Below are 23,297 nucleotides of genomic sequence, written 5' to 3'. Positions count from 1 at the left end.
ACCAAATGAAGCATATCAGCATAAACACTTTATACCAGCTGTCAAGTATAGAGCTGGAAGGTTGATGATTTGTGCTTGTTTTGCAGCCACAGGACCTGGGCACCTTGCAGTCGCTGAGTTGACCATGAACTCTGTATATCAAAGTATTCTACAGAAAAATGTGAGGGCGTCTGTCTGACATCTAAAACGTGGACAAAACTGGACTGGATAATGCAACAAGACAATGATCTTAAATCTACAACAGAATGGCTGAAGAGAAAAATCTCAAGGTGTTTATAATGCCCAGTCAAAGTCCAGACTGTAACCTGATTGAAATGCTGTAGCAGGACCTTAAAACAAAGCATAAACAAATGCCTCCAAGAATTAAGAAGAGTGGGCCAAAATTCCTCCACAATGATGTCAGAGACAAAGTCATAGAGAAAATAATTATTATTGATGCTAAAGGTGGTTCGACAAACTACTACTGAATCACTTGACTGCGTATCCCCGTGAAAACTTTCTTTTTCACAGGTCTGTGAAAAAGCTGGCTCAGCTGGCTTCAAAGTAAATGAGAATTACGTAAATTTTGCAGATTTCCAGAGATATTTTCTTAAAAAAAAAAAAAAAAAAATGCTTAAATGACTCGAAATCTGACACAGCGATAAATGTAATCCTAAAATCTTAATTATCTATTTTCTTGGAGTTAAATTTAAGACAAAAAGACAGCTGTACTGACACACTATGAAATAATGGACTGTTTTTACTATAATGTGTAACAAATTACAAACTCCTTCTCAGGAAGACTCCGAAGCAGGAAAATACAATTACACAATAAGGTCTGTAAAATAAAGCAGGACCAATTTTTTTTTTTTTTTGTCACCACAGTGCTGAGAATATGATAAAGCATTAAGAATTTTCTCATTTCTTTTTTGCAGTACATCTTTCTTTTGTCTTCCATGACCCACATCCCCCAAATCGCATTTCCCATTCCACTCTCCCCTCTAATTGGCACTGAACTTTGCTGCAGGGTAGAAAGATCTGGTTTATTTTCCAAGTTTCTCGTTCTGTTAATATGGCCACAAAAGCATATAGGACTCATCACAGACACGCTACAAGGAAAACAGCAGCATGCTAGAAGTGTGAACAAATATGCATACAACCACACACTGTGAGAAAAAAGAAAAAATAAAGAAATCACACAATCTTGCCTAAAGTGTGACAGAAGAAGAAAAGTACTGTGAAATGTACTACTAATTATAAAAAAGTCACTGCTTTTTTTGTTCTTCATGACGCTGCGAGTGTGGCAAGCAACATCTGTGAACGCGTGGCATTTTAAAACAACATTCAGTTTTCAACCAGCACAATATTATTGATTAAATATATTATTCAGTAGTTATGTAACTCTGCTGTCAGGCAGCATTAAGCAAGAATTCCCAAAGCACAGGATTGTTAAGGAACGTTAACTTCAGACTGACAATTATATATCTTCAATATCGCAAAAGATGTGAGTAGATTTCGGTGTATGCTTGTAGTCTTCGAAAAACATTCATGGCATAGCAAGAATTATGTGTGGTCAAATACCAAAAAAAAAAATATTTGTGGATAGTCCAACTATAAACTGCTGTGTATTGGATTATTAACAAATATATATTAACAAATGATTAGATGCTATTTAAGCCCCTCAGATGATGTTTAAATATCAATCTGACTCCTGTCTCAAAATTTTTTTTAAGCTCAACTTTGTAGAACACAAAAATATGCATCATTAGTGTGTCAAGGACCTATAAAATAGAGTCCTGATGAAACATCTCCATCTGCTGGTCTCACAAAAGAACCACACATTCTAATGTATGTACAGGCGCTTGGTGATTTTGTTTTGCTCAAGTTCAAGATGTCCTGAAAACAGGAAGCATGCAGCGCATTGATGAACAAAATTAGCGTCATCTAATAGCTGATTATGATGAAGACGATGACAACAACGAATTAAGAGTTGCCTCAGCGTGACTGCTCTGATTGCAGTCATCAGCTAAGATTTAATTAGTCATAAATTTGAATGCATCATAATTTTGAAAAGGAACACTGATTAAGATGCATTGTGTCCCAGATTAAATTATAACTTACCAACCGCATATTAATTTAACTATGCATGGTTAATATACATTTCATTATAAGCACTGTATTAAATAAAAATATAGATGGTGATATTAAGATTTGTTCTTACCAGACACCCCTTGCAGCTTTAGACTGAAATAAGGGATCTTGGTCTGAACCTGAAGAACAAAATAGCAATATACAGTTTATTATATTTAAATATTATATTTAAGTACATGTTCACCCAAAGGCTAAAGAGCTACATGAAAGATGAAAGTAGAGTTTGCAAGAAAGAAAGAAAGAATTGCACTATATATATATATATATATATATATATATATAACAATTGCAGTATTTAGGTTGCACTGGAACTCACCAGGGTCTGGAGCATCTGGCTGAAGAGCAGGGAAGTCATTCTCAAAGACAAAGGTGCTGTCATATTCTGGGTTCACCTGGAGAAAAAGAGACAGTTGTAGAGATTTTGGAAAACAGCAGAAAAAAGCCAATTTGCCATTTTGTCAAGAAAACAGAACAAGAAGTGATGAAACCTCTTGTTTGGAAATACTGGCAATGTCACAGTGTAATTTTGCATTTTGTAAGATGATTAATGTCTACAACATCACTAATAAATGCAGAGAGGTATAGAGATATACCTGTAACATACTCAATATGTTTCTTAATGGAGGCCTAGGGAGTTTGATGCCTCATTTTTGGATTCACTGCTTGCTGTAATCAGAACCAAACAATGCTGTTCAATGCCTCTTCTTACCTCTCCGTTTGCCCGTTTGTTCCCGGGACAGAGCGGGTTATTTTGGTCATATCTGGGTATGTGCTCCTCAGCTGGTTTTTCTACCTGACCTGCCCAAGGTCTCTTCATACGGTGGGCTGATACAAGGACCCAGCTGTCCCTAAGAGGATTGTAACGCAAGTGCTGGTGCTCTAAAGGCATATAACACAAATAATGTAATATAACAAAACAATGTCATTTAAACACACATAGGTGCTCACGGTAATTATAATCATTTAAACAAACATTCACTATTACTACTTATAAGAAAAAGCGTTCAGGAGCAGGTTTTGTCGCTGCAACTTGGAACTGCAGGAACTCCAGTCACAAGACTGCACAGCTGACAGAGTCAGCATGTCTGTCAGGTCAATAGAAACAAAACAAACAAACAAAACAAAAACAAAACTGCAGCGTCGAATTTAACCAAAGACACTGTGTGAACTACTACGACCTACCAGCGAATTCGGGTAGTATGGAAGCATAAAAGCATGAATAAATTAATTTGTTTTAACTATTTCCAGTGCAGTACCTTTTGGTAAACAGTAATTAAGTAATGGAGCTAATAGAAAATATTTCCTGAAGTTCCCAAAGATTAGACGTTTGGAAAAAATAAGGCAAAATTGCCACATTGAGGAATTACTACGCGTACATTATACGGTGTCTATCATGGCATATATAGTGGGTGAATAAAATTAAATTTCTGACGTGGATACATTTTCATAAATGCATACCTTTGGGGTCGAAACTGACTTTTTGCTTCCCGCTCATGTCTGTTGATCAGTGATGTTTGACAACTGTCTCCTCCTCGGTGCTCTTTTACTGAACCAGCTCTCTCTGGACTTTAGCATATGATGCTAAAGCGACTCTGTCCACAATAAACCTTGGCCTACTTCCTGATTTTTTTTTTTTTTGACAAGCGAAAGCGTGCCATTGTGGACATGCCGGTATGGGATGACACGCAAAAATAAAAAATAAAAAACTAAAACCAGAAATTACAAATTAAAGATAACTAGTCATTCAAGTGTTCGCACCGAATATCGTAGCTTAAAATGTTTAATTTTGGTCAATTACATTTTTATAAATATCAAAATTTATTGAAAACTATAAAAAGGGGGTTTTCCATTGCGCTGGCAACCCTGGAGTCGCGCGTCGCCTGCACAGCTGAGTCGGCCCGTGATTGGCTAAGCTGCCATATTCCTCCCTCACCTGACCAGGAAGAGGCTGTGAGCGGAGCACCACGCCAGCCTTCCTGACTGCATGCATGTAGCCAAACCTACCTCTGTGTCTCTGTCTGCGTTTTGTTTCAGCCATGTCCCTGGCCAAAATCACTTTAAGACTGTTGGTGTTCGCTGCAGTCACCGTCCTGGCTGTACTGCTGCTGCAGTACTGGCTGGCCAGTAAGCAGTACGTGTTCAACAAAGAAGACGTCTCCAAATTGGCCAAACAGTATGCAGGTGAGTTTGCTCTTACATGTGAATGAAGTTGCCACCAAACTCCTATTCATTTTGTTTTTATTTCAAGCCAAACTAATTTGGGTTGTCTAAATTTGTCATATCTGCATGCTCTGCGCATTTTATTCGCGTCTGTTCTCAGGTCAGGACCATGAGCAGGCTTTCTCCAAAGTGGTTGTGGAGCTCAGGAAAAGGTAACAGTTAGTTTGCACCAGAATATATGTGGACTTGCATGCACCTCATGATTGATACTGTATAATTTCCACCACTATTAGTTTGTATGAGCAACAAATTACTTGCAACCTGATGCAATCTAGTTATATCGCTTTAATTTATTGACCTAACATGCCAACTGACTTATCACATTTCAGATTATCGAACATGCTTATCCTCATTCTTCCTTAGATATAGGGATATGTCTTCGGTTTATATTTATTTTCCCCTCCACTGAATCAAAAATTGGCTTGGTCTAAAATCTAACCAGAGTAAAAGTTTCTAATTTCTTTGACCTTTTTACAGTGTTTAAGTACTCTCATTTGCTATTCAGATTGTTCATCAACTCCTCAAACAGCTCTGTGTTTTTTCAGTTATTCCCTGCCCTTGCCATTAAGTACTCTTCACCCTCAGTGTATGATGTGAATTAGCTTTATAAAGCAGTCTAATGAAGGTTATAAGTTAAATAGCTAACGAAGTTTATTTGAACTAGATATCCTGGCCACATCCTGCCAGACGAGGACTTGCAGTGGGTGTTTGTGAACGCTGGAGGCTGGATGGGCTCCATGTGTGTCCTCCATGCCTCTCTCACAGAGTACTTGATACTGTTTGGTACTGCGGTGGACACAGGAGGACACTCAGGTGAGGAAGAAAAAAGAATCCAAGCATATTCATTATAGGAAAAGTTGATTTTTACACACAGGAGGACTGCAGACAAAATGTTTTTGTGACATCAGATTTGTCATATATACAAATGTGAAAAACAATTGCAAAACTTATATAATATAGTTCACTATGCCAGCCAAAAGCACAAGGCAACTGCAACACATACAAAGGTTTCTGCTTGGGGAGCACCAGTGGGGAAACAAACTCCTGCTCTCAAAACAGAAATCTGCCTGAGTTTGTTAATATCTTGGTGGCAGATGGCAAGGAACAAACTGGCCCCGCTATGATCTTAAAGACAGGTCAATACTCAAGTAAATCCAATTCCATACAGAGTTACACGGCGGGCTGCAACTCGAACGTTACATTGTAAGAGCATATGAGGTCCTTATACAGACTTCCATTCCTGTTCCTGACTATGAGAGTTGATTTGTGCGGTAATGCATAGCAGACTAATGTGACTGCAATGGAAACTGAGAATTCTCAATTTTTTTTTGAGACCTTTTTGTTTTTTAATGCCCAGTGGTGTGCTAAAGCTGTCAATTTCATGTGATTGCACAGAAAGAGACCAGTCATAAGTGCTTATGCGTGTAGCGCTTGCTAAGCTGAAATAGTTTTGTTTAGAAAACTTTTTTAATACACAGTTGTAAAAGTTTGACTCTGTGCATCCTGCTGCTTCTCTCAGGTCGTTATTGGGCTGAAATTTCTGACACCGTTATCTCTGGCACCTTCAGACAGTGGAAGGAGGGGACGACAAAGAGTGAAATATACTATCCTGGTAATGCGTTAATACATTTCAATCCAAAGTGTGGCATTTATATATGATGTGATGTAAATCTATCTGAATAACTACAACAGTTTATTTTTTTGCTTTTGGGTAACAGTGTTGCACAGTCTATGTTGTTGTTGTTGTTGTTGTTGTTGTTGTTGTTGTTGTTGTTGTTAGCTAAATCTTTGTATTCTGTCTTCCTGTTCTTTCACATTCTTTTCCCACAGGTGACACCATTGTACATGCTGTAGGAGAGGCCACATCAGTCCAGTGGAGTGCCGGGACTTGGATGGTGGAGTACGGCAGAGGCTTCATCCCTTCCACGCTGGGCTTTGCTCTAGCAGACACCATTTTCAGCACCCAGGACTTCCTCACAATGTACTACACTTTTAATGTCTACATGAAAGGTTTGCTGCTTGAGGCTGGCACACTACTTACAGAAGTTGGTGTTCTCTAAGGGTCTTAAATGATTGCACATGGACGTTACTATCAAAAGTTGTGCTGTGCCATTTTCTACCCAACCGATAAATCTGGTAGAGGAGACACTTATAAGTGCTGACATTAATATTTTTATATGAAATTGTAGACAATCCAAATTTATATCAGTACAGTTAAACATCTTCATTAACGTTCTTGACCCTCAGAAAGGCTATGCACAAGAAAATATCCAACTGGATTTCAGCTTATAGTCTTAACATTTGAGAGAGAAATCACAAACACTCAAACACGCACTATTCTGAATGACACCCTACCACATTATCTGGAGTTTTAAGAGTGGAATTCAGCATCCACTCATTAAACATTCCTGTGAGAGCTCAGACTGCCTCCATAGTCACAAAGACCAAAAAAAAAATAAAAAATTAGGATCTGGTTTAAAGGTTAAAACCTTAAAGCTTCTTTTGCTAAATTCATTCATTCACTCATTGTTATAAAAATAAGGCAATATATGCAACCACGTTTGGGTGTATTCACTTCACCAACCAATGTTTGTTTTTTACAAAATGTACTGATGTTCAAAGTGGTTTTTGATCAATGCACATTTGCAAGCCAAGGAGATCCTTCCCAAACAAATATGCAATGCTTAATTTGGACTGTAAAACCTACAAAAATGTATATAATGCACAGCCCAAAGCCACTATTGTCTTAGTCGATGCCAATTTCCTCTTTGTATTCATGCAGATTCTCTGTACATGAGGTCCTTTGTAAATGCAGCTTGATTAGGATTCAGATTCCCTAAGCGACTCTCAGAAACCAACACCAAGAAGCAAAGAAGAGCGTTTGCTTTAAAGCTTCTCTTGGCATTGGCCACCATTTACCCATTCATAGCGAAACTGTTTGCACTATGTCTTTTGAAGCTGGTAGAAACCTGAGAGGATATGCTAATGAAAGCTCCCGTCTTGTCAGCTGTGTGAACTCTGGTGGTTTTATTTTTCTACTAACTCGTCTCTGCATGTGCTCATCTTCTTGAGAGCTACAGTGTTTGGGCAGCCACCAAATTTTTTGACTAGATGTGTAAGGAGTTTGATATTTTTATCTCTCAAAACTGTGGAGAAGATTAATCAAGTAAAATTAATGTCTTTTCAAACAGTAAAGCAAAAACTTTATATTGCATACTGTAAATACTGTGGTAGGACATCAGATGTGTATTTAGAGAAAGTTGAAAGCTCCTTTAAATGTTTGTGCAAGTCATGTTAGGGTAAAAAACATGAGAGAACATGGCTACAGTCAATGCTACAGACACATGCAGACAGCAGGTCTGCAAGAACGTTTTGAGCTCAAAAAGACTCTAGATTAACTTGAATAATATTTGACTCTGACCAAGCTTCTTGGCTTCGGAGTCTTCAACCTCCTTTCATGTTGTTGAATTTTGCACTGGCCCACTGGGAGGGCTACATCTCTACTTCCTAATGTAATACTGTGGATAAATGTGATTGGTGTTTTAAACCTGCACAAGCAAATCTGCTGCTGATCAGTCTGTTTGTATCTTGTCATGTAAAACAGCCTTATTTTCAGACTAATGGCTGGACCCATCAAGAGCTATGTAGGGTTTCTGTTCTACTTAAAATGTGCTGTAACTACCTTAACTGGTGTTAATTAGCAGCAACATCAGTAGGAGTGCCGTCTCAGATGAATTGTAATACTGTACCAGATGTGCAATTTACTTAGGGTGATGAATGAAACTGACAGTGCCAAAAAAATAAATACATTTGAAAAAAGATAATTAATAAAAGTGTGTTTTGATTATTTCTGTGAATAATGTGTATTTAATCACGATCAGGTAGCTGTAATTATTTGATCCTGGCCCCCTTATTTATCAGAAATGTGAAAGTGTTTAATATTTTAATGCACGGGATTATAATAGTAGTGGATTTCAGTGAGTTGCAGTTACAGTGTGGAATCCATGAAAAGTGCCTTTGCTGTGAAGCTCAATTGAATACAAAGGATCTTATGTGCTGAACAGAAGATGAGAGATTTCCTAAATTTGATGTTTTATGTACTCCAGAGACTTAAGAATAAATATTATTTAATAAATCTGACCATCAGAAGAGAAAAATAAACATCAGTCCTCACCTCTGTAAATGTCCCAAAGATGCAGACAACCTGATTGTTTTTCATATCCATAGGAGAGGTGGTGTGATGAAAGACATTTGTGGTGTTTGTTTATTTAGAGCTGTGTTCACGCTTGTTCGCATGAGTTTACGGCTTGGTGATTCTATATTTATATATATTCTTTACATCCATTTATTATACACTGATCAAACACTTTGTTAGGTACCTCTTGCTAGTACTTGGACCCCCATTTTGCCTTCAGAACTGCCTTAATTCTTGGCATAGATTCAAAGAGGTGCTGGAAACATTCCTCCTGGTGTTGTCTTCTGCTGCTGTAGCCCATCTGCTTCAAGGTTTGACATGTTCGTGCTCTTCTGCATACCTTGGTTCTAACTGTTGGCTTCCTGTCAGCTCAAAGCCATTTGGCCATTCACCTTTGACCTCTGGCATAAACAAAACATTTTCATCCAGAGTACTCCAGCTCACTGGATATTCTCTCTTTTTTTGGAGTGGGTCAGCACTTTCTCAGATACTCAGATCAGCCTGTCTGGCACCAACAACCACGCCATGTTCAAGGTCACTTGCTTGGCATGAGACCTTGGCATGCCATCATGACCATTTCAACATGTCTAGATGCACTGAGTTGCAGCCATGTGATTGGCTGATTAGTTATTTGCATGAAAAATCAGTTGAACAACTGTACCTATAAAGGTGTCCAATGAGTGCATATACTTTGTCATGTTCCTTCCCTTATGCCTGTGGGTCCATAGTGTGTGTTACAATATTATCCTAAATGTAGATTTAATGTCAGTCTAACAGACTGGCTTGACCTCATTACCCTCCTCTTCAAGCCCTTTGAGGGAGATATATTCAGAATCGAAGCTGGGCAACCAGTGCTGAAATACCAGCGTGATTGAGCAGTAGCTGCACCTAATGAGATAGACATTCTCTTTGACTAATTGTTTGGCTTCTTCCAGGCTGTTAATGTTCTCTCGCTGGTTGCTGGAGTTGTGCAAATAGATCTTTTTGTGTGTATGTGTGCCCCTAGAAACACACACACACACACACACACACACACACACACACACACACACACACACACACACACACACACACACACACACACACACACACACACACACACACATACAGGGTTAGGAATCCAATTGTTACTAAGGATGGACACAAACATGCCCTCAAAACCCAGACAGCCAAAACAGACACATTCATCACCCATATGCACATCTACAAAAGACTCACACACATTCTAATTAATTAAAGTGGCTTTAAAAAGGTGTCCCTTGAAAGTACCGCTGGGGCTGGAATGTTTCTTAGCTCGTTACTGCCCTCTAGTGGAGATAATAAGGATCGCATGCATCAGCTGATCACTTTCAATTGCACGTTTTTATATTTTAAAAGCAATAAAGTAAGAGCTCCACGTGAAGCTTTCAAATGATGCTAATATTAGAGTAAAACATAGTAAAATTATAATGTGTATACTACTACTATAATACTCCTCAAACTTGAAAAAAACATTTGTGATTGGATGCAAAGGTACAATACAGGCAGTTAAGATACTGTGGTCTACTGCAACCGAACAATGCAAAATGTAATAAATAAACAAACACGGGTCCACTTCTGACTTTTATATGAGCTTTTTTAAAGAGCATTTAACATCTGTTTTTTTTTTATTAAACATTTTTTTAAGGATTGTATTTATATTTATTTTAGAAGAAATATTTCAGATTTTCAAAAATGCTAATAAAAGCAAGCATGTTACGCAGTTCTTGAACATTGTCGTTGCTTCACAGGACAGGCAGGTTAAAGTACTCCTAAGCACGTCAGCCCCAAACACGTTAGGCCCCAAAGAAATGCACGGCGGACCAACTCTAGCATCACCTAACGGATAATACCCACCTAACTAACTTTTTACAGCCATGATGGAGCTTTCTTATCAGTCTATGAAAATCGCCCATCAGGCCCGAGAGGCGGTGAGTGAATACGGGGTTTTGTTCCTTGTTGTTTAGGCAAATTTCACGGACAACTCTCGGTCAGGCATCAACTTTTAGCTGTCTAACGGTGACCATTAAAAGAGGGGTACTCATCTGTCCTGCACTGCACGCAAAGTTAAGCTGTAGGCCTATGTATTCCAGTATTGGTCGGTTTATTTTACACGTGTAATGTGACTGTTAAATTGTCGCTGTTACGAGTGTGGTAGTTAGCCGTTCAGCTAATCGTTAAGCTAAGTTTTGCGTGCACTCAGAGCCACAATTAATCGGCGTCCACTGGTTGCCTAGGTACACTGACAAGTGGTTGTTATTTGTGGTGGGTTGTCGCCCTCTTCTGGCAACTGTTTCTTCCCAATATTCCCAGCCCAAAATAAAATATTCCACCTCCACATGTTTGAACTAGAGGAGTTAAGTGAACGAGCACAGATCTAACTCGTTAGGTGATAAATAGTAGCTGCATTGAGGCCAGAGATTTAAACAAATACCTCTGGAAGTGGTACTTTAATCTTTACAATTGCTCAAATTTCACATACAGTTCAGTCCACCAGGCAACACGGTGGTGCATTGGTTGCCTCCCAGCAAGAGGTCCTGGGTTCGAATCCCCAGGCCAGGTGGCATCTCTCTGTGTGGATTTTGTTATGTTGTCTTTGTGTCTGAGTGGGTTCTCTCCACAGTCCAAAGACATGCACATTAGGATAATCTGTGACTTTAAAATTGACTGTAGGTGTCAGTGTGACTGTGAATGGCTGTCTGTGTGTCTGTGTTAGTCCTGCGATAGATTGGCGACCTATCCAGGGTGTATCCTGCCTCCCACCCCATGATAGCTGGGATACGCTCCAATCCAAACATGACTCTCAGTTGGATAAGCAGAAAAAAATGAATGGAGTTCAGTTCAGCATTCCTTGAGTGCCATGTCTGACTTGTATAATGTTTTATGGTATTATGCATAGCATATGTCCTAGTGCTGTTTGTGCTGCTGTCCAACAGGATGAGCAGAGGACAGAGATGAGGAAGAAAAGCCTCCTCATCCTCATCTATCACCACCTACTGGGGCAAGGGTCAGTACAAAGTTGTGTGTGTGGACACATCGTGTGGCATCAGGTTTAGATATAGTCTCTTAAAACAGGTGGCTGAGTTTCTTTGAAAGCTAAACTCACTCTTTGTTACTGCAAAACCAATTTAATGGCATTGCCAGGTTATATTAGATAAATGGTAACAAGCCAGCAAAAAGGTCATGTTTGTGTGTTTCTATACAAAAAGTAAAGATGAGTGCAACTCATCAAAACAGTACATCAAAAATCAGCTCCTTGCCATGTGCCCATGCACCAGTTATGTAGCTGCAGCAGTGGCCTTGGACCAGGAGACAAATGGAGGTGTGAGGAGGTTCGAGGTTAGTGATAACATCGATCTGGAGATGGTGCTGATGGAGTACGAGAGCTACCACTACATCAAATTCCAGAAGTATCCCAAACTTATAAGAAGAATAGCAGAAACAGGTAGAAGACCTCTGCTGAAACACTGAGCAGCACTGCAAATCATATCTCATGTTCTGTGAAATTATTGAAATCTTATAGTTGAAACATTTTTTTTTTCTTTCTGTCAAGGTGAAAGAAGACGGAGTACAGCCAAGAGGTGAGTCAAGTTATAGACATAACAGTATGCTGTCCACACATACTCACCAGATAAATAAAATACACAGCGAAACCTGTATTTTCATGATGAATTTGCAGAATTATAACAATATTATAAAGTGAGTCCGCCCTGGTTGATAGTGCAAGTATGATACTGGTTTGAGACCGTTAAAAAATACATGTTATTTTATTCATCCTCAGAAGTCCCTGTTCAGCTGGGAAACCTCTTCCAAAAATCAACCCATCCCAGAACCCACACTCCAGAAATGGAGCCAAGAAGGCAGCCACTAGTGTACATACAAATGTGGAGCAATGAGGTCAAAGCAAAACAACCCAAATAACAGTATCAGTAACAGTAATTATTCTGACATCTGTCCTAATTTGCCAGGATAATGATGGATCTCTTGCTCCAGAGTCGTCAGAATTTGGTCTCAGCATTTCCTCCATCAAAAATGGACCAGCTGGAGAGTCCGCCACGAACAGGAAGGTACTGGAGAAGTGATTACTCTGTGAATCAGAAGCAAACCTCCTCATCCCAATTAAAGTTAAACACATTTCCTATTATGATTTTTATGAGACGGTTTTTATTGCAGTGATGCCGGAGTGTGAGACAGAATTGTTTTTGTCGAACTCATTACTGCATAAACCAGCACCCGTATGCTTTGAGTTAGACTTTCTCACAAATGCAAAACCATAAAAAGGAAGTGCTCACTTTTTAAAAAAAAATTTAATTAAATTTAAAAGAAAATCACAGCTGTCACTTTTGTTCCTATTATGTCATAGGTTAATGCGTAACAGTCTTCTATTATCTGCCTTAGGGACAGATGACTGATGTCAAAGGTACAATCCAGGATGTTGTCAGAGGAGCTGGCATTAACTCAGACCACATGGTAATTATGCTGGAATCTTTGAGCTAAACTGAATAAAAAAGGTCATAATATGCAGAAGAGCTCCTCTATGAAACACATAAAAATACTAAGTATTTGTAACTTTAATTATTTTGATTTTTTTTTTTTTTTTTTGAGAAATCTGAATGATATAAAATACTACAAATAAAAACAATAGTAATTATACATAAAGTGCTACATTTCTACTAACAATAATGAGTCTATGCTGCAGGAACGGCTACTGAAGCCCCTCAGTGGCTTTTCTGGAATGAGCGGTGAGATGAGGGAACTAGCTGCAATCATCAGCAGGGTACCGCGCACACAAACACTCACACACACTTTAATAAACGAGCCTGCAGGGAAGCCAATTTTATCTTGCTTTGTTCCTTGGAATACAATGTAAAAATACCCTATATGACTCTTGCTGACTGTGTCCACTAGAGAGCAACGAGGAGCTTTGTTTTGAATGAATTGATCTTTTTGTATTAATGAAGGCCCAGGTTCTATCCATTTCTCTCCTGCGATGTTTCATTCTAAAAGACAGCTATTTACGCAAGCGGGACATGTGTGGGGACCCATTTCTGGCTTATGTCTTACACATGCATCACTCATTCTCTTTTGTGTGTGTTTTTTCTAAAGGACATCTATTTGCACAGCCCCAATGTGCGATGGGAGGACATCATCGGTCTGGAAGATGCCAAGCGATTAGTCAAAGAGGCCGTCGTTTATCCCATTAAGGTGCGACCGCTACCCGAGCATGCTGGTATTTCAGCTCTGGTCGCCCATCTTCGATTCTGAATACATCTCCTTTAAAGGGCTTAAAGAGAAGGAGGGCAGTAGGGTCAGGCCAGTCTATTAGACTGACATTAAATCTATACCTGGGATATTATGGTAACACAGATACACAGATGGATAGGAAGACACACGTGGAATGCCATGTAAAATTTATTATACGCAGTCAGAATCACACAATTTGTGCCTCTGCAAATAGATAACTGGCTCACACACACACACACACACACACACAGAAATACATGCACACACTTCTGTCATCATCACCCAGACCTTTCTCATGGATATGGTGACAACAAATCAGGTTGTCTGCATCCTCTTGACATTTACAGACGAAGATGAGGACTGATGCATCCATCTCCCTGTATATATTCTACTGGCCTGTTTTATTGAACACTGTCCCTCCACCTTCCCACAAACCCAAACTTTTGTCTCCATTGATATTCATTCTCTGAGCTATAAGGTCAGTTTGGTCATATCAGTCAGCCTGTGTTTGCCGCCTAAAATTCAGACTAATTTGTGGTATGTGGTATTCGCAGCACTGACTCAGCTATACATCAGACTTATCAGGTTTTTTTGCATAGAACTGAGCTTGCTAGTGGTCTGCTGACAATGGAAATGCAGTGTATTTTCATATTGAACTATGATGTGATTTACCCAAGGTTTATCTATATGGTTTTATTCATATTTCCCCCTCATTCTCTGACTCACTCTCTCCTCAGTATCCCCAACTCTTTACAGGCATCCTGTCTCCATGGAAGGGTTTACTACTCTATGGCCCTCCAGGTAAGGAGTCAAGTGCAGGATATTAAAAAAAATCTTACTATTGAAAAGTTATCTTACACTAACTCATGTACACAGGCACAGGTAAGACATTGCTGGCCAAGGCCGTGGCTACAGAGTGTAAGACAACCTTCTTCAACATCTCAGCTTCCAGCATCGTCAGCAAGTGGAGGGGAGACTCTGAGAAACTGGTCAGGGTAGGTTGTCATTAAATATTTGGACAAGTTCAGCAAAAACAGGTTTATATACTATATTTTGTGTCTTTTAGTTCAGATTAGTGTAAATTATTAAATGCATGTATCTGCAGGTCCTATTTGAGCTGGCCAGGTACCACGCGCCATCCACCATCTTCCTGGATGAGCTTGAGTCAGTGATGGGCCAGAGAGGAAGCAGCATGGGGTGAGCTCAACCACTAAGTGCAGTAAAATGTAGATGTGTTGCTGCTGCCCACAAAAAAAACTGGTTTTGTTTACTGGTTTTAGAGGCGAGCACGAGGGGAGTCGCAGGATGAAGACGGAGTTGCTGGTTCAGATGGATGGACTGGCCCGTTCAGATGACTTGGTGTTTGTACTTGCTGCCTCCAACCTACCTTGGTAGGTCAATCACATACACATTTATACTTATTTGTCTCTCAGTTGCAGTTATAAATAAATAGGGAGACAGAAAAATACAACTTATTATTTTTGCTACTTCTGCTTCACCCCTCCTCACACATTTGGTCTCAGTGGCGTCTTAACCTGATTTTAACATCCATCCATTCTCTCTTTTTCTTTTCCCCTCGCAGTTTTCACCCATTAGGAACACATTAACAAAAAAGAGAGAGACTTCATTTTGAGTAACACAAGAATATGAATTTATGATATCAAAGCCAGATCTGTATAGATAAAAAGATGACTACTGAGAGAGCTATAAGATTGTGAGAGTTAATGCCGCCTCTCTGATTTTCCAATAAATCTTCTCTTAGGGAACTGGACCATGCAATGCTGAGGAGGTTAGAGAAGAGGATTCTAGTAAGTCTCCCCTCTTCACCAGCCCGCCAAGCCATGATTTCTCACTGGCTGCCTCCTCTCAGCTGCACAGGAGGGGTGGAGCTACGGACTGCGCTGGACTATGAAACACTGGCAAAGGTGAGCATGGGGTTTGTTTTTTCTCTGTTACCAATACAATTTTGAAAATTATATAGTTCTGTTGTCTGGAAAGAAATGCGTTTACTCATGTGCTTCTGTACCTTTGCGTGCGCGTGTGTGTGTGCGTTCCAGGAGATGGAGGGCTACTCTGGCTCTGACATAAGACTGGTATGTAAGGAAGCTGCCATGAGACCAGTTCGAAAGATCTTTGATGCTCTGGAGTCGCATCAGGATGGTAGGACAACACATACACACAGTAAAGATCGACCCTTACAACAGCCACTTTTTCTGTCTTCTGTAAGGCACTGTCACTTTACTGTGATTCTCCTTCACAGATGATACAGAAATGCCTCCCATCCAACTGGAAACTGTAACGACAGCCGATTTTCTGGACGTGACTAAACACACCAAACCCTCAGCACGAAACCTGATGGACAGATACACAGCCTGGGAGAGAGAGTACAAGTCTGTCTAATACTCGTACACATAACATGAAGGGAAAGGACTTTTATACTAGCATCACTAAATGTGTAGATAACTTGTTTTTACTGTTACAAATTTACATCCTGTACTATGCTAATAATTTATGCTAATAACTATTTATTAGTGTAAACTCTTTCCTAAGCTTTAGATATTTGCGACATGTTACCGTAGGCTGGAGCTGTGCACATTTTAATAGCTGAGGAGCTTTGAAAAACATGCAGGAAATATAAAAAGAAGTACTTAACAAGTAAGCTGATACTCTGAGCCTATGACACTATTTTACTTGAAGCACATTAAAATCATTTGAAAAAAATGTTACTGGTTGAACCACATGTTTTTCTTTAATTATTCAAAATAAACAATTATACATCTTAATGCAACAAAACTGTTATTGTGACTGGTACTTCTGAAATACATATTTTATGACAATTCCTTTTCCTCCAGTCTTGCAGATGGAAAACACAATCAGATGGACCACTTTATGTACTCGAGTCAAACTACTACAGCATGACTGTTTTCCCCTTATCAGGATGTTTTGAGGACAATAATTTTATCTTAATTGTCTTCACTGTTAAAACACTACCAGTGTTTTACTTGTGCAAATGAAAGGGTGGAAGTTTACTTTTTACTTGCAGCTTATAGCAGATTTTGCAGGATGTGTTCAACAGCATCTGGGAAACTGTCACATGTCAGGTAGGGAGGTGGGCTTATTTTATTTTCATCCCCTTCTCTGTATTTACCTGAAACACGACAGGAAAGAAGATGGATTATTAGCAACTAGGGAAAAAAAAGCAAATATGATAGAAAAAGCATGAAATGTGACTTCTAATAAAGAGATCACAGTGGAAGAGGAAGCTGAAGGGATCATGTTGAACTCAGAATAAAAGTGGCACAAATTCTGGGTTTTTTTTTTTTTTGCTTGAGCAACATGTTAACTGGATCTTTGTAGTGAGGAAAAATGAAGAGTGGGAAGATGAAACTTTAAAAGTTCACTGTTTTTCAGCTCACCAGTTCTGACAAGAATACCCAACATGCCTGCATTTTGAGCCCCGCCTACATCATCTCTGGCATCCTATAGAACAAAACAAAACAGCACAGACCAACTTTTAGGGTGTTAATATAACCAAGTGATGTCTATAAAAACAGACATCACTGGGTTATTCAGTGTAAAGACCATTTCCTTCTACTACTGGGAAAAAAAGGATTTTTTTTTTTTAATGAATAAATGTAGGAGGTACTAAAATTGTCAATACAAAAAAGTGTATATACTATATACAGAGAACGCCACTCGCTACTGAGAAGGGTATTACCTGCTCTATACAAGTACAGTAAAACTTACTTTCTTTCATAATTGACAACATACTTACATCTCCTATCATAACAGCTTCACTGGGGCAACATCCTAAATCAGACAGAGCCTATTTGAAGAAACCAAACATCAGAAAATGAGAAGAGACTTCAATAACTGTTAAGTGCCAAAAATCATTAAAATACTAAAGACATAAATAGGCTGTATGGGCTTTACAGTCTCAAGTAATACTGTGTTTTGCCATATGTGTTTTGTAAATGCAAAAATCTAATTATTGCATGAGGAAATAAAGCAAGTAAAAAGGTTTAAAATAAAATCCACACCTGTGTAAAAAAGGTATTTTCAGGCTTTCCAACTACAGTAGCTTTACAGTCTGTTGCGTACTCCAGTCCCGTCACGAAAGGCCCGGGGCCGAGGGCCAACCCATCCTTCCGTTTGTAGTAGCGAGCCTTATGGATGGCGATGAGCGGAGCTCCATCCAGAATCATTCTAGGAGGAAACACATTAAAAACAGCCACATTTAAGAAACAGTCACAAACACAAGGTTTATTATATGACCTCGTTCAGACCCATTTTTCAAGAAATATGATGTAACTGCACAATAAGGATAAACAAAGATGGCCAATTAAAAGACTAACTTTGGTACTACCTGAAGAAATCTTCACTCTAATCAAAAGTATCAAAATGTTTTTATGTGCACTGAAGACTGTGTCTTATGAGTAAGTTTAGCACCTGAAAGCCTTGTTGAGTGTTGAGTAGTTGAAGTGATCGGGAGCGAGTCCAATGACGACAGCATTTGGCTCCAATGTATCAATCCCTGCGAAAGGAAGGGGGGGGGGGGGGTTATACACAACTTTTTAAAATTTATTTTTACTTTTTTATCCATCCATCCATCCATCCATCTTCCTCTTATCCAAATATACTAACCGCTTAAGAGCTAAAGATTCATGAATTGTCTGTGCTATATTTTTAATATAATGCTTGTAGACAATTAGAATTTTTGTCATCTCGCTCTCTGACACTATTTTGACAACAAACTATAAATCGTTATAATGTCTTAAACATAAGTTGTTGTATTTATAAGATGCTGATTTGGTTACTGAAACAAGTGACTTTGAAAATAAAATAAATTCAGGTCCCCTCTCTGTCTCATACACACACACACACACACACACACACACACACACACACACACACACACACACACACTCTCATACCGGTGAAGTCTTCCAGGGCGCTGTCTTCCACCAGCAGCAGAGGTCTGTGTTGTTTCTGCTCTAACAAACTCCTCGCTGCACTCAGAGAAGTGAAGATCTCATTTTCCTGTATAGTAAAGTTAATTTTTAAAAACAAGCTCACATAAGGCAGCACTCTAGAGGTCAAAACAGCATTAGAATACTTTCATGCTGTTGATCTATTAGTTAAATCACTAGTTTTGTTTTTCTTCTATTAATTTTGACTTCTGTAATAACATTTATCACTGTAATTATTTTTTATGACTTTACTTTTGGGAAAAACAGATATTACAGAGCACCCAGTACCACAGTGGTTCCTCTTATAAAGGCCATTTTGATTTCCTTTGCTATGACAGCTAAAGTATCTATATATACAATGCCAGTCAAAAGTTGGGACACACTCATGTATGAATGGGTGAGTGTGTCCAAACTTTTGACTGCTACTGTATGCTATAAGAATGGGGGTGGCCATTTCACCTGGAGATTAAAGTTGAGGCGTTGCAGCCTTTCAAACAAGATCCTCTTACTCTCCTTGGTTGTGTTGGTCACAAACTTGACAGCTACAGAAGCCTGCCGCAACCTGATAAAGCACAAAAACACAAAAGCAAACATCATGCAATTCAAAACATGTTTACAATTCACATTACTCTCATAGCAAAAGAAGTAATATAAGATGAAGATATGCATCCATTCACAGAGTAACATTCTGACTCTCAGTGCTCCATTTTATGCCTGTTCCTTCTTCCCGTCTGCTTCTTACCTGTTGAGGGCGTCCTGCGCTCCCTGCACTGCTGTGTCTTCTATATGCAGAGTTCCACTCAGGTCAATGAGCACAGCCTTCAGAGCTCGTCTGCCCGCCATGCTGGAGGCCTGCGCAGGAAAGAAAGGCGATTACATCTTTTACTTAATTGATTACCTGTTATTTTCACAAGGAAACAATCAAATTTACAATATACTTGAACCAAAGATGAGAAATATTCTGTAATCTAAACTTATTCAGAGTTACAGTAGCAAATCTACGTATTTAGAAAGGCAGGACAAGAGAATATGGGACTTTTTTTTTTTTGCATAAAATATTGATCTTTTCAATTTTTTCACTTGTTTTGAACAAACCTAAAATAATACAAACAGAGGATGTTTTCAACATTTTAGATAACACATTAGATAAGACCTGCTTGGAGTGCAGCCTCTGATTACGATTTTCAAAACAGCTAAATATGACCAAGGTCCACTGTAAATGGAGCTTTACTCGGTTTAAAAAAAGCTTATTCTTTGATAATAAATTTATTATTTTACAGATTATATGTTCATAATCATAAGTCACATTGGTAGTGGCACAATCTATCAGATTAATGGACAAACTGAGAGGATTACTGACCGGTTTCATTTATGGGTTTCTGCCTAGAATACAGATTTTCGGATTGTGTTCTGTAGGTATTTGATTTCAGAATATGAGCCCTTATTATTTAGACATACTTGGATTTCTGTCATGTAGTTATCAGTGCAAGAGTACAATTAATGCTCTTAATACCCACCTAAAATCACACACACACACACAAGCACAGGCCATGTGTTGTATCTTATGTCAGGGAAGTTCTGTGACAAAAATCATAAGCATATTTAGTGTGTGCGGTAAAGGTATTAAAGCACAATATAGAGATGTAACTTAACACACCCTACAATTCTCTTACACTTAATACTGAACCATTTAATAGATGGATTTTGGGAAGCAACCTGTCTACAGGTATATTTGTATAAAATGATGCCGTGATGACGACTTGATAATTTTAATATTTCACATATAATATCTGTGTCAGTGATAATGAATGTAGTTATATAAATAAATGAAGGAAACTTTTTAATTATTTTTTCTTCTTTTGGTAACATGGGCAACGGGGTTGCATTAACATTAGAATTATATACTCAATGCAGACAAAAAAATATTGGAAACATACAAAATATGTCAAAGAGGACTGATTTTTGGCCTACCCATGGCGTTAGCAAATGACTCAACATGTCACTTGCTCTTTGTCATGTCATCTCACTGTTTTGTCTTCCTTTTCCAGGCTAAACAGGTTTCAGTAACAGAGCTGCGCAGAAATTGTTGGACACAACTAGCAGTGCATAGTTACTGCTCTTTAAAATTATGTTGATATTTAAAAAATGGTTTTACAATTATAAGAGGCATGTGTCAAAATAAAAAAAAAAAGATTTTGAACTTATTTTAACTGTTATATTTGACATGCAATTTGGTTATCAAAAAACTGGGACAAGAGAAAGATGACAACTAGGTTTAAATCACATGTCTCAGGACAGGTGTCACTTACACAACAAATGTATGTTTTAGCATTTTGTGCATGGGTTATTTTTTAAATTCATTAGTAGGACAGCAAATGGTCATTCGTTCTAGTGTAGATAAAAATTGTGTTAATATTTGAATGTTAGGTTGTTTCTCCAGTCTCGGACGTTCGTAAAAGCTGGCCATAATTATGTACATGGCACACTATTTTTTAAAAAAAAAAAAATAGTGAAATGAATACCTAGTTTTAATTACTACGTGGTTCATTAATGGTCTAAAAACCTTCTGCTGAATCTGCAGCTTGCTCTAGACCCCTCACGTAGGTAGTTTGCATTTTTAATTTTTATTCCTGCACACGTCACAACTTCACTGCTGCCAGAAAAATGTTGCTGTTTCATTTATATAAAAAACACAAAACCGATTGAAAAATAAAAAAAATTAGACAAAAAACAAGCTGTATTGCAAACCTTCAGCCGCAACAGTCCCTCCTGCTTCCTGTCAACGTTTTCTTCTTCATAGATTAAAGCGGGTTTGTTATGTGGTCACTGCTGACCCCTGCAGCTCAGATGAAGAAAGTGCTTCCACAGTCAGAAGTACTGGATTACTTTTTAAAAAGAAAGAGAAAAAAAAAAAAACCCCTTGTGTTCTATATTTTTGTGGAAAAAATATTTTTATCTTTAATATCACTCAATCTCTTTTTGACGTGTTGTTATAAAATTTTTTTTTTCAATTTATAAGTTGTAATCAGTTAAGAGGGTTATCCTTAACCACTTAATCACTCATTAGAATAATAAAAAACATATGTGTTCCATCACACTAACAACTAACAGATGTATCGCATTAGTGGGTCGCTCAGTGCATTCGGATAGATTTAATGTGGCGGGAGGTATTATCACAACGATAAAGACCTTCTTTGTACAGGATGCCAGAGGCCGCTGATCAAATCCTCTTTGCATGTTAACCTCCACATAGTGAATAACATTGTTGTTTTGTTAGCTTTTGTTTTTTGTTTTTGCATAAATATTTTTAATTTGAATATTTTGAACATGATAGATGTAGAAAAACATGATGTTAAAGAACTAATCTCACAATGTAAATTTATTAAATCGGTAGAATGTGTTAAGCCCTTTCTTGCCAAAACACAGCTTTAATGTGTTGATATGTTTCTCATTTTCACTCTGCTTTTTCCTCGGTACCTCTTTCTTTTGACACTTCCATTGGCCCTTGCTATTTTTCTAATATCAATAAATTATATCATTACCTGTGTCTTTCCTACACTTAAAAAAAAATTATATATATATATATATTTAAGAAGTGGTTTTGTGTTTTCATCTCTGTTGTATTTCTGTTTCATAGTGTGGCTGTTTTCCCATTATACCTGCAGTGTATCATGTTGTTACCCTCCTAAAATAATGGCCGAAGTAATTTTTTTCAGGTTTTTCAGAAAAGACAAAAAACTGAACCAAACGTGATGATTTAGGCAAAAATAAAACTTTTGTTAAAAAAAAAAATGACTTAGGCCATTATTTTCAGAGGGTGGTGATATTTTGAAATAGGATTTGATATTCCAAACCTTTTTCAAATAAATGTAACAATTAAAAACCATTTTGTGATTTTTTTATTATTAGGCGCCTAGAGAGCTAAACACCGCACACCCTGACCTGTGAATTGCAGATACATATTCATATGCAATCATGTTTGCTTACAGTTTTTTTCTTTTTTATTGAGTCTCAAAAACAAATCTCATATCAAAGTGGCTTTACTGTGCAAATCTCACTGATAAACATATGCTTGTAATTCCAGCAGATCCCCTTTTGCCCTCACACCCTCCTCCACCTAATGTTAATAAAAGTGGAGCTTAGCTGGAGAGGAAATTGTGATAATTCACAGCATATGGAGATTATTAATGATGTGGAGCTGGACAGATAGACAAACAGGAAGATGAGGGAAATACAGTATGTCAATATTTATAGAGAGCTAGGCTTTATGGAAGTAAAAGTACTCTCATTTGGTTAAGTGTTGGTACAAAAATACTATTTTAAAGACACAATGTTAAGAATAAACATTCTTCGGAAAGTGGTTAGGTACAAGGACTGGACCTTCAGAGAGTCTGGCTCCTTGCAAGCAAAATTTAAGAGAAATGAGTGACTGAAGACCCCCGAAGAGATCCAGCATCCTCCTGGCAGAGCAGCCTCTCAACCCTTATCTTTGTTATTCATTGCAAGTGTAGTATTTCATT

General features: G+C 38.2%; 4 protein-coding genes across 7 annotated transcripts in view; 2 read left to right on the top strand and 2 right to left on the bottom strand.

Annotated features, from left to right (window-relative positions):
• The window catches only part of galt (galactose-1-phosphate uridylyltransferase), a 34,392-nt gene extending 30,656 nt beyond the window's left edge, over window positions 1-3,736 (bottom strand). Inside the window, exons 1-4 of the mRNA XM_030742834.1 lie at window positions 3,589-3,736; window positions 2,840-3,009; window positions 2,447-2,522; window positions 2,201-2,249 (exon numbers count right to left, since the gene is read on the bottom strand). Coding sequence (XP_030598694.1) covers window positions 2,201-2,249; window positions 2,447-2,522; window positions 2,840-3,009; window positions 3,589-3,625 — 332 coding nt within the window. The 5' untranslated portion in view covers window positions 3,626-3,736. The remainder of the gene's footprint in view (window positions 1-2,200; window positions 2,250-2,446; window positions 2,523-2,839; window positions 3,010-3,588) is intronic.
• A 338-nt stretch (window positions 3,737-4,074) lies between these two features.
• On the top strand, window positions 4,075-8,157 carry sigmar1 (sigma non-opioid intracellular receptor 1). The gene is made up of 5 exons (XM_030742046.1): window positions 4,075-4,311; window positions 4,451-4,502; window positions 5,015-5,163; window positions 5,870-5,962; window positions 6,181-8,157. Exons 1-5 carry the CDS (start codon window positions 4,167-4,169, stop codon window positions 6,408-6,410), a joined length of 669 nt encoding a protein of 222 aa, XP_030597906.1. The 5' UTR covers window positions 4,075-4,166; the 3' UTR covers window positions 6,411-8,157.
• Window positions 8,158-10,323: 2,166 nt separating this feature from the next.
• Window positions 10,324-16,512, top strand: katnal2 (katanin p60 subunit A-like 2). Of its 3 annotated transcripts, XM_030743222.1 has the most exons (16): window positions 10,325-10,494; window positions 11,500-11,570; window positions 11,842-12,008; window positions 12,117-12,144; window positions 12,345-12,435; window positions 12,532-12,630; window positions 12,962-13,033; window positions 13,263-13,340; window positions 13,670-13,768; window positions 14,545-14,608; window positions 14,684-14,802; window positions 14,913-15,004; window positions 15,088-15,198; window positions 15,570-15,732; window positions 15,865-15,967; window positions 16,068-16,510. In XM_030743222.1, the coding sequence occupies exons 1-16, from the start codon at window positions 10,441-10,443 to the stop codon at window positions 16,205-16,207; spliced, it is 1,551 nt and encodes a 516-aa protein (XP_030599082.1). In that variant the 5' UTR covers window positions 10,325-10,440; the 3' UTR covers window positions 16,208-16,510. The 3 variants fall into 3 exon arrangements, with proteins under 3 accessions (XP_030599083.1, XP_030599082.1, XP_030599084.1); XM_030743223.1 differs by lacking the exon at window positions 13,263-13,340 and having other exon boundaries at window positions 10,324-10,494; window positions 16,068-16,512; XM_030743224.1 differs by lacking the exon at window positions 11,500-11,570 and having other exon boundaries at window positions 10,357-10,494.
• Window positions 15,807-21,571, bottom strand: hdhd2 (haloacid dehalogenase-like hydrolase domain containing 2). 2 transcript variants are annotated; one of them, XM_030743226.1, is made up of 10 exons: window positions 21,526-21,571; window positions 19,520-19,629; window positions 19,237-19,339; window positions 18,742-18,847; window positions 18,257-18,341; window positions 17,848-18,013; window positions 17,583-17,633; window positions 17,224-17,287; window positions 16,836-16,955; window positions 15,807-15,872 (listed from the first exon to the last, which is right to left on the bottom strand). In XM_030743226.1, the coding sequence occupies exons 2-9, from the start codon at window positions 19,618-19,620 to the stop codon at window positions 16,852-16,854; spliced, it is 780 nt and encodes a 259-aa protein (XP_030599086.1). In that variant the 5' UTR covers window positions 19,621-19,629; window positions 21,526-21,571; the 3' UTR covers window positions 15,807-15,872; window positions 16,836-16,851. The 2 variants fall into 2 exon arrangements, with proteins under 2 accessions (XP_030599086.1, XP_030599085.1); XM_030743225.1 differs by lacking the exon at window positions 15,807-15,872 and having other exon boundaries at window positions 16,590-16,955.
• Window positions 21,572-23,297: the final 1,726 nt, after the last annotated feature.

The sequence above is a fragment of the Archocentrus centrarchus genome, chromosome 12, assembly GCF_007364275.1.
Source record: "Archocentrus centrarchus isolate MPI-CPG fArcCen1 chromosome 12, fArcCen1, whole genome shotgun sequence".
NCBI lineage: Eukaryota > Metazoa > Chordata > Actinopteri > Cichliformes > Cichlidae > Archocentrus > Archocentrus centrarchus.
This window is presented reverse-complemented; position numbering and strand designations above follow the sequence as displayed.

Excerpts from the sequence above, each read along its gene's own strand:
- sigmar1 (XM_030742046.1), top strand. The coding sequence starts at position 4,167 with ATGTCCCTGGCCAAAATCACTTTAAGACTGTTGGTGTTCGCTGCAGTC. Across the intron at positions 4,312-4,450 it reads ATTGGCCAAACAGTATGCAG|GTCAGGACCATGAGCAGGCT; the intron begins GTGAGTTTGCTC and ends GTCTGTTCTCAG. Across the intron at positions 5,963-6,180 it reads GAGTGAAATATACTATCCTG|GTGACACCATTGTACATGCT; the intron begins GTAATGCGTTAA and ends CTTTTCCCACAG.
- katnal2 (XM_030743222.1), top strand. The coding sequence starts at position 10,441 with ATGATGGAGCTTTCTTATCAGTCTATGAAAATCGCCCATCAGGCCCGA. Across the intron at positions 13,341-13,669 it reads TAGCTGCAATCATCAGCAGG|GACATCTATTTGCACAGCCC; the intron begins GTACCGCGCACA and ends TTTTTTCTAAAG. Across the intron at positions 13,769-14,544 it reads CCGTCGTTTATCCCATTAAG|TATCCCCAACTCTTTACAGG; the intron begins GTGCGACCGCTA and ends CTCTCTCCTCAG.
- hdhd2 (XM_030743226.1), bottom strand. The coding sequence starts at position 19,620 with ATGGCGGGCAGACGAGCTCTGAAGGCTGTGCTCATTGACCTGAGTGGA. Across the intron at positions 19,340-19,519 it reads GCGCAGGACGCCCTCAACAG|GTTGCGGCAGGCTTCTGTAG; the intron begins GTAAGAAGCAGA and ends GTGCTTTATCAG. Across the intron at positions 17,288-17,582 it reads AAGCTGTTATGATAGGAGAT|GATGCCAGAGATGATGTAGG; the intron begins GTAAGTATGTTG and ends TTTGTTCTATAG.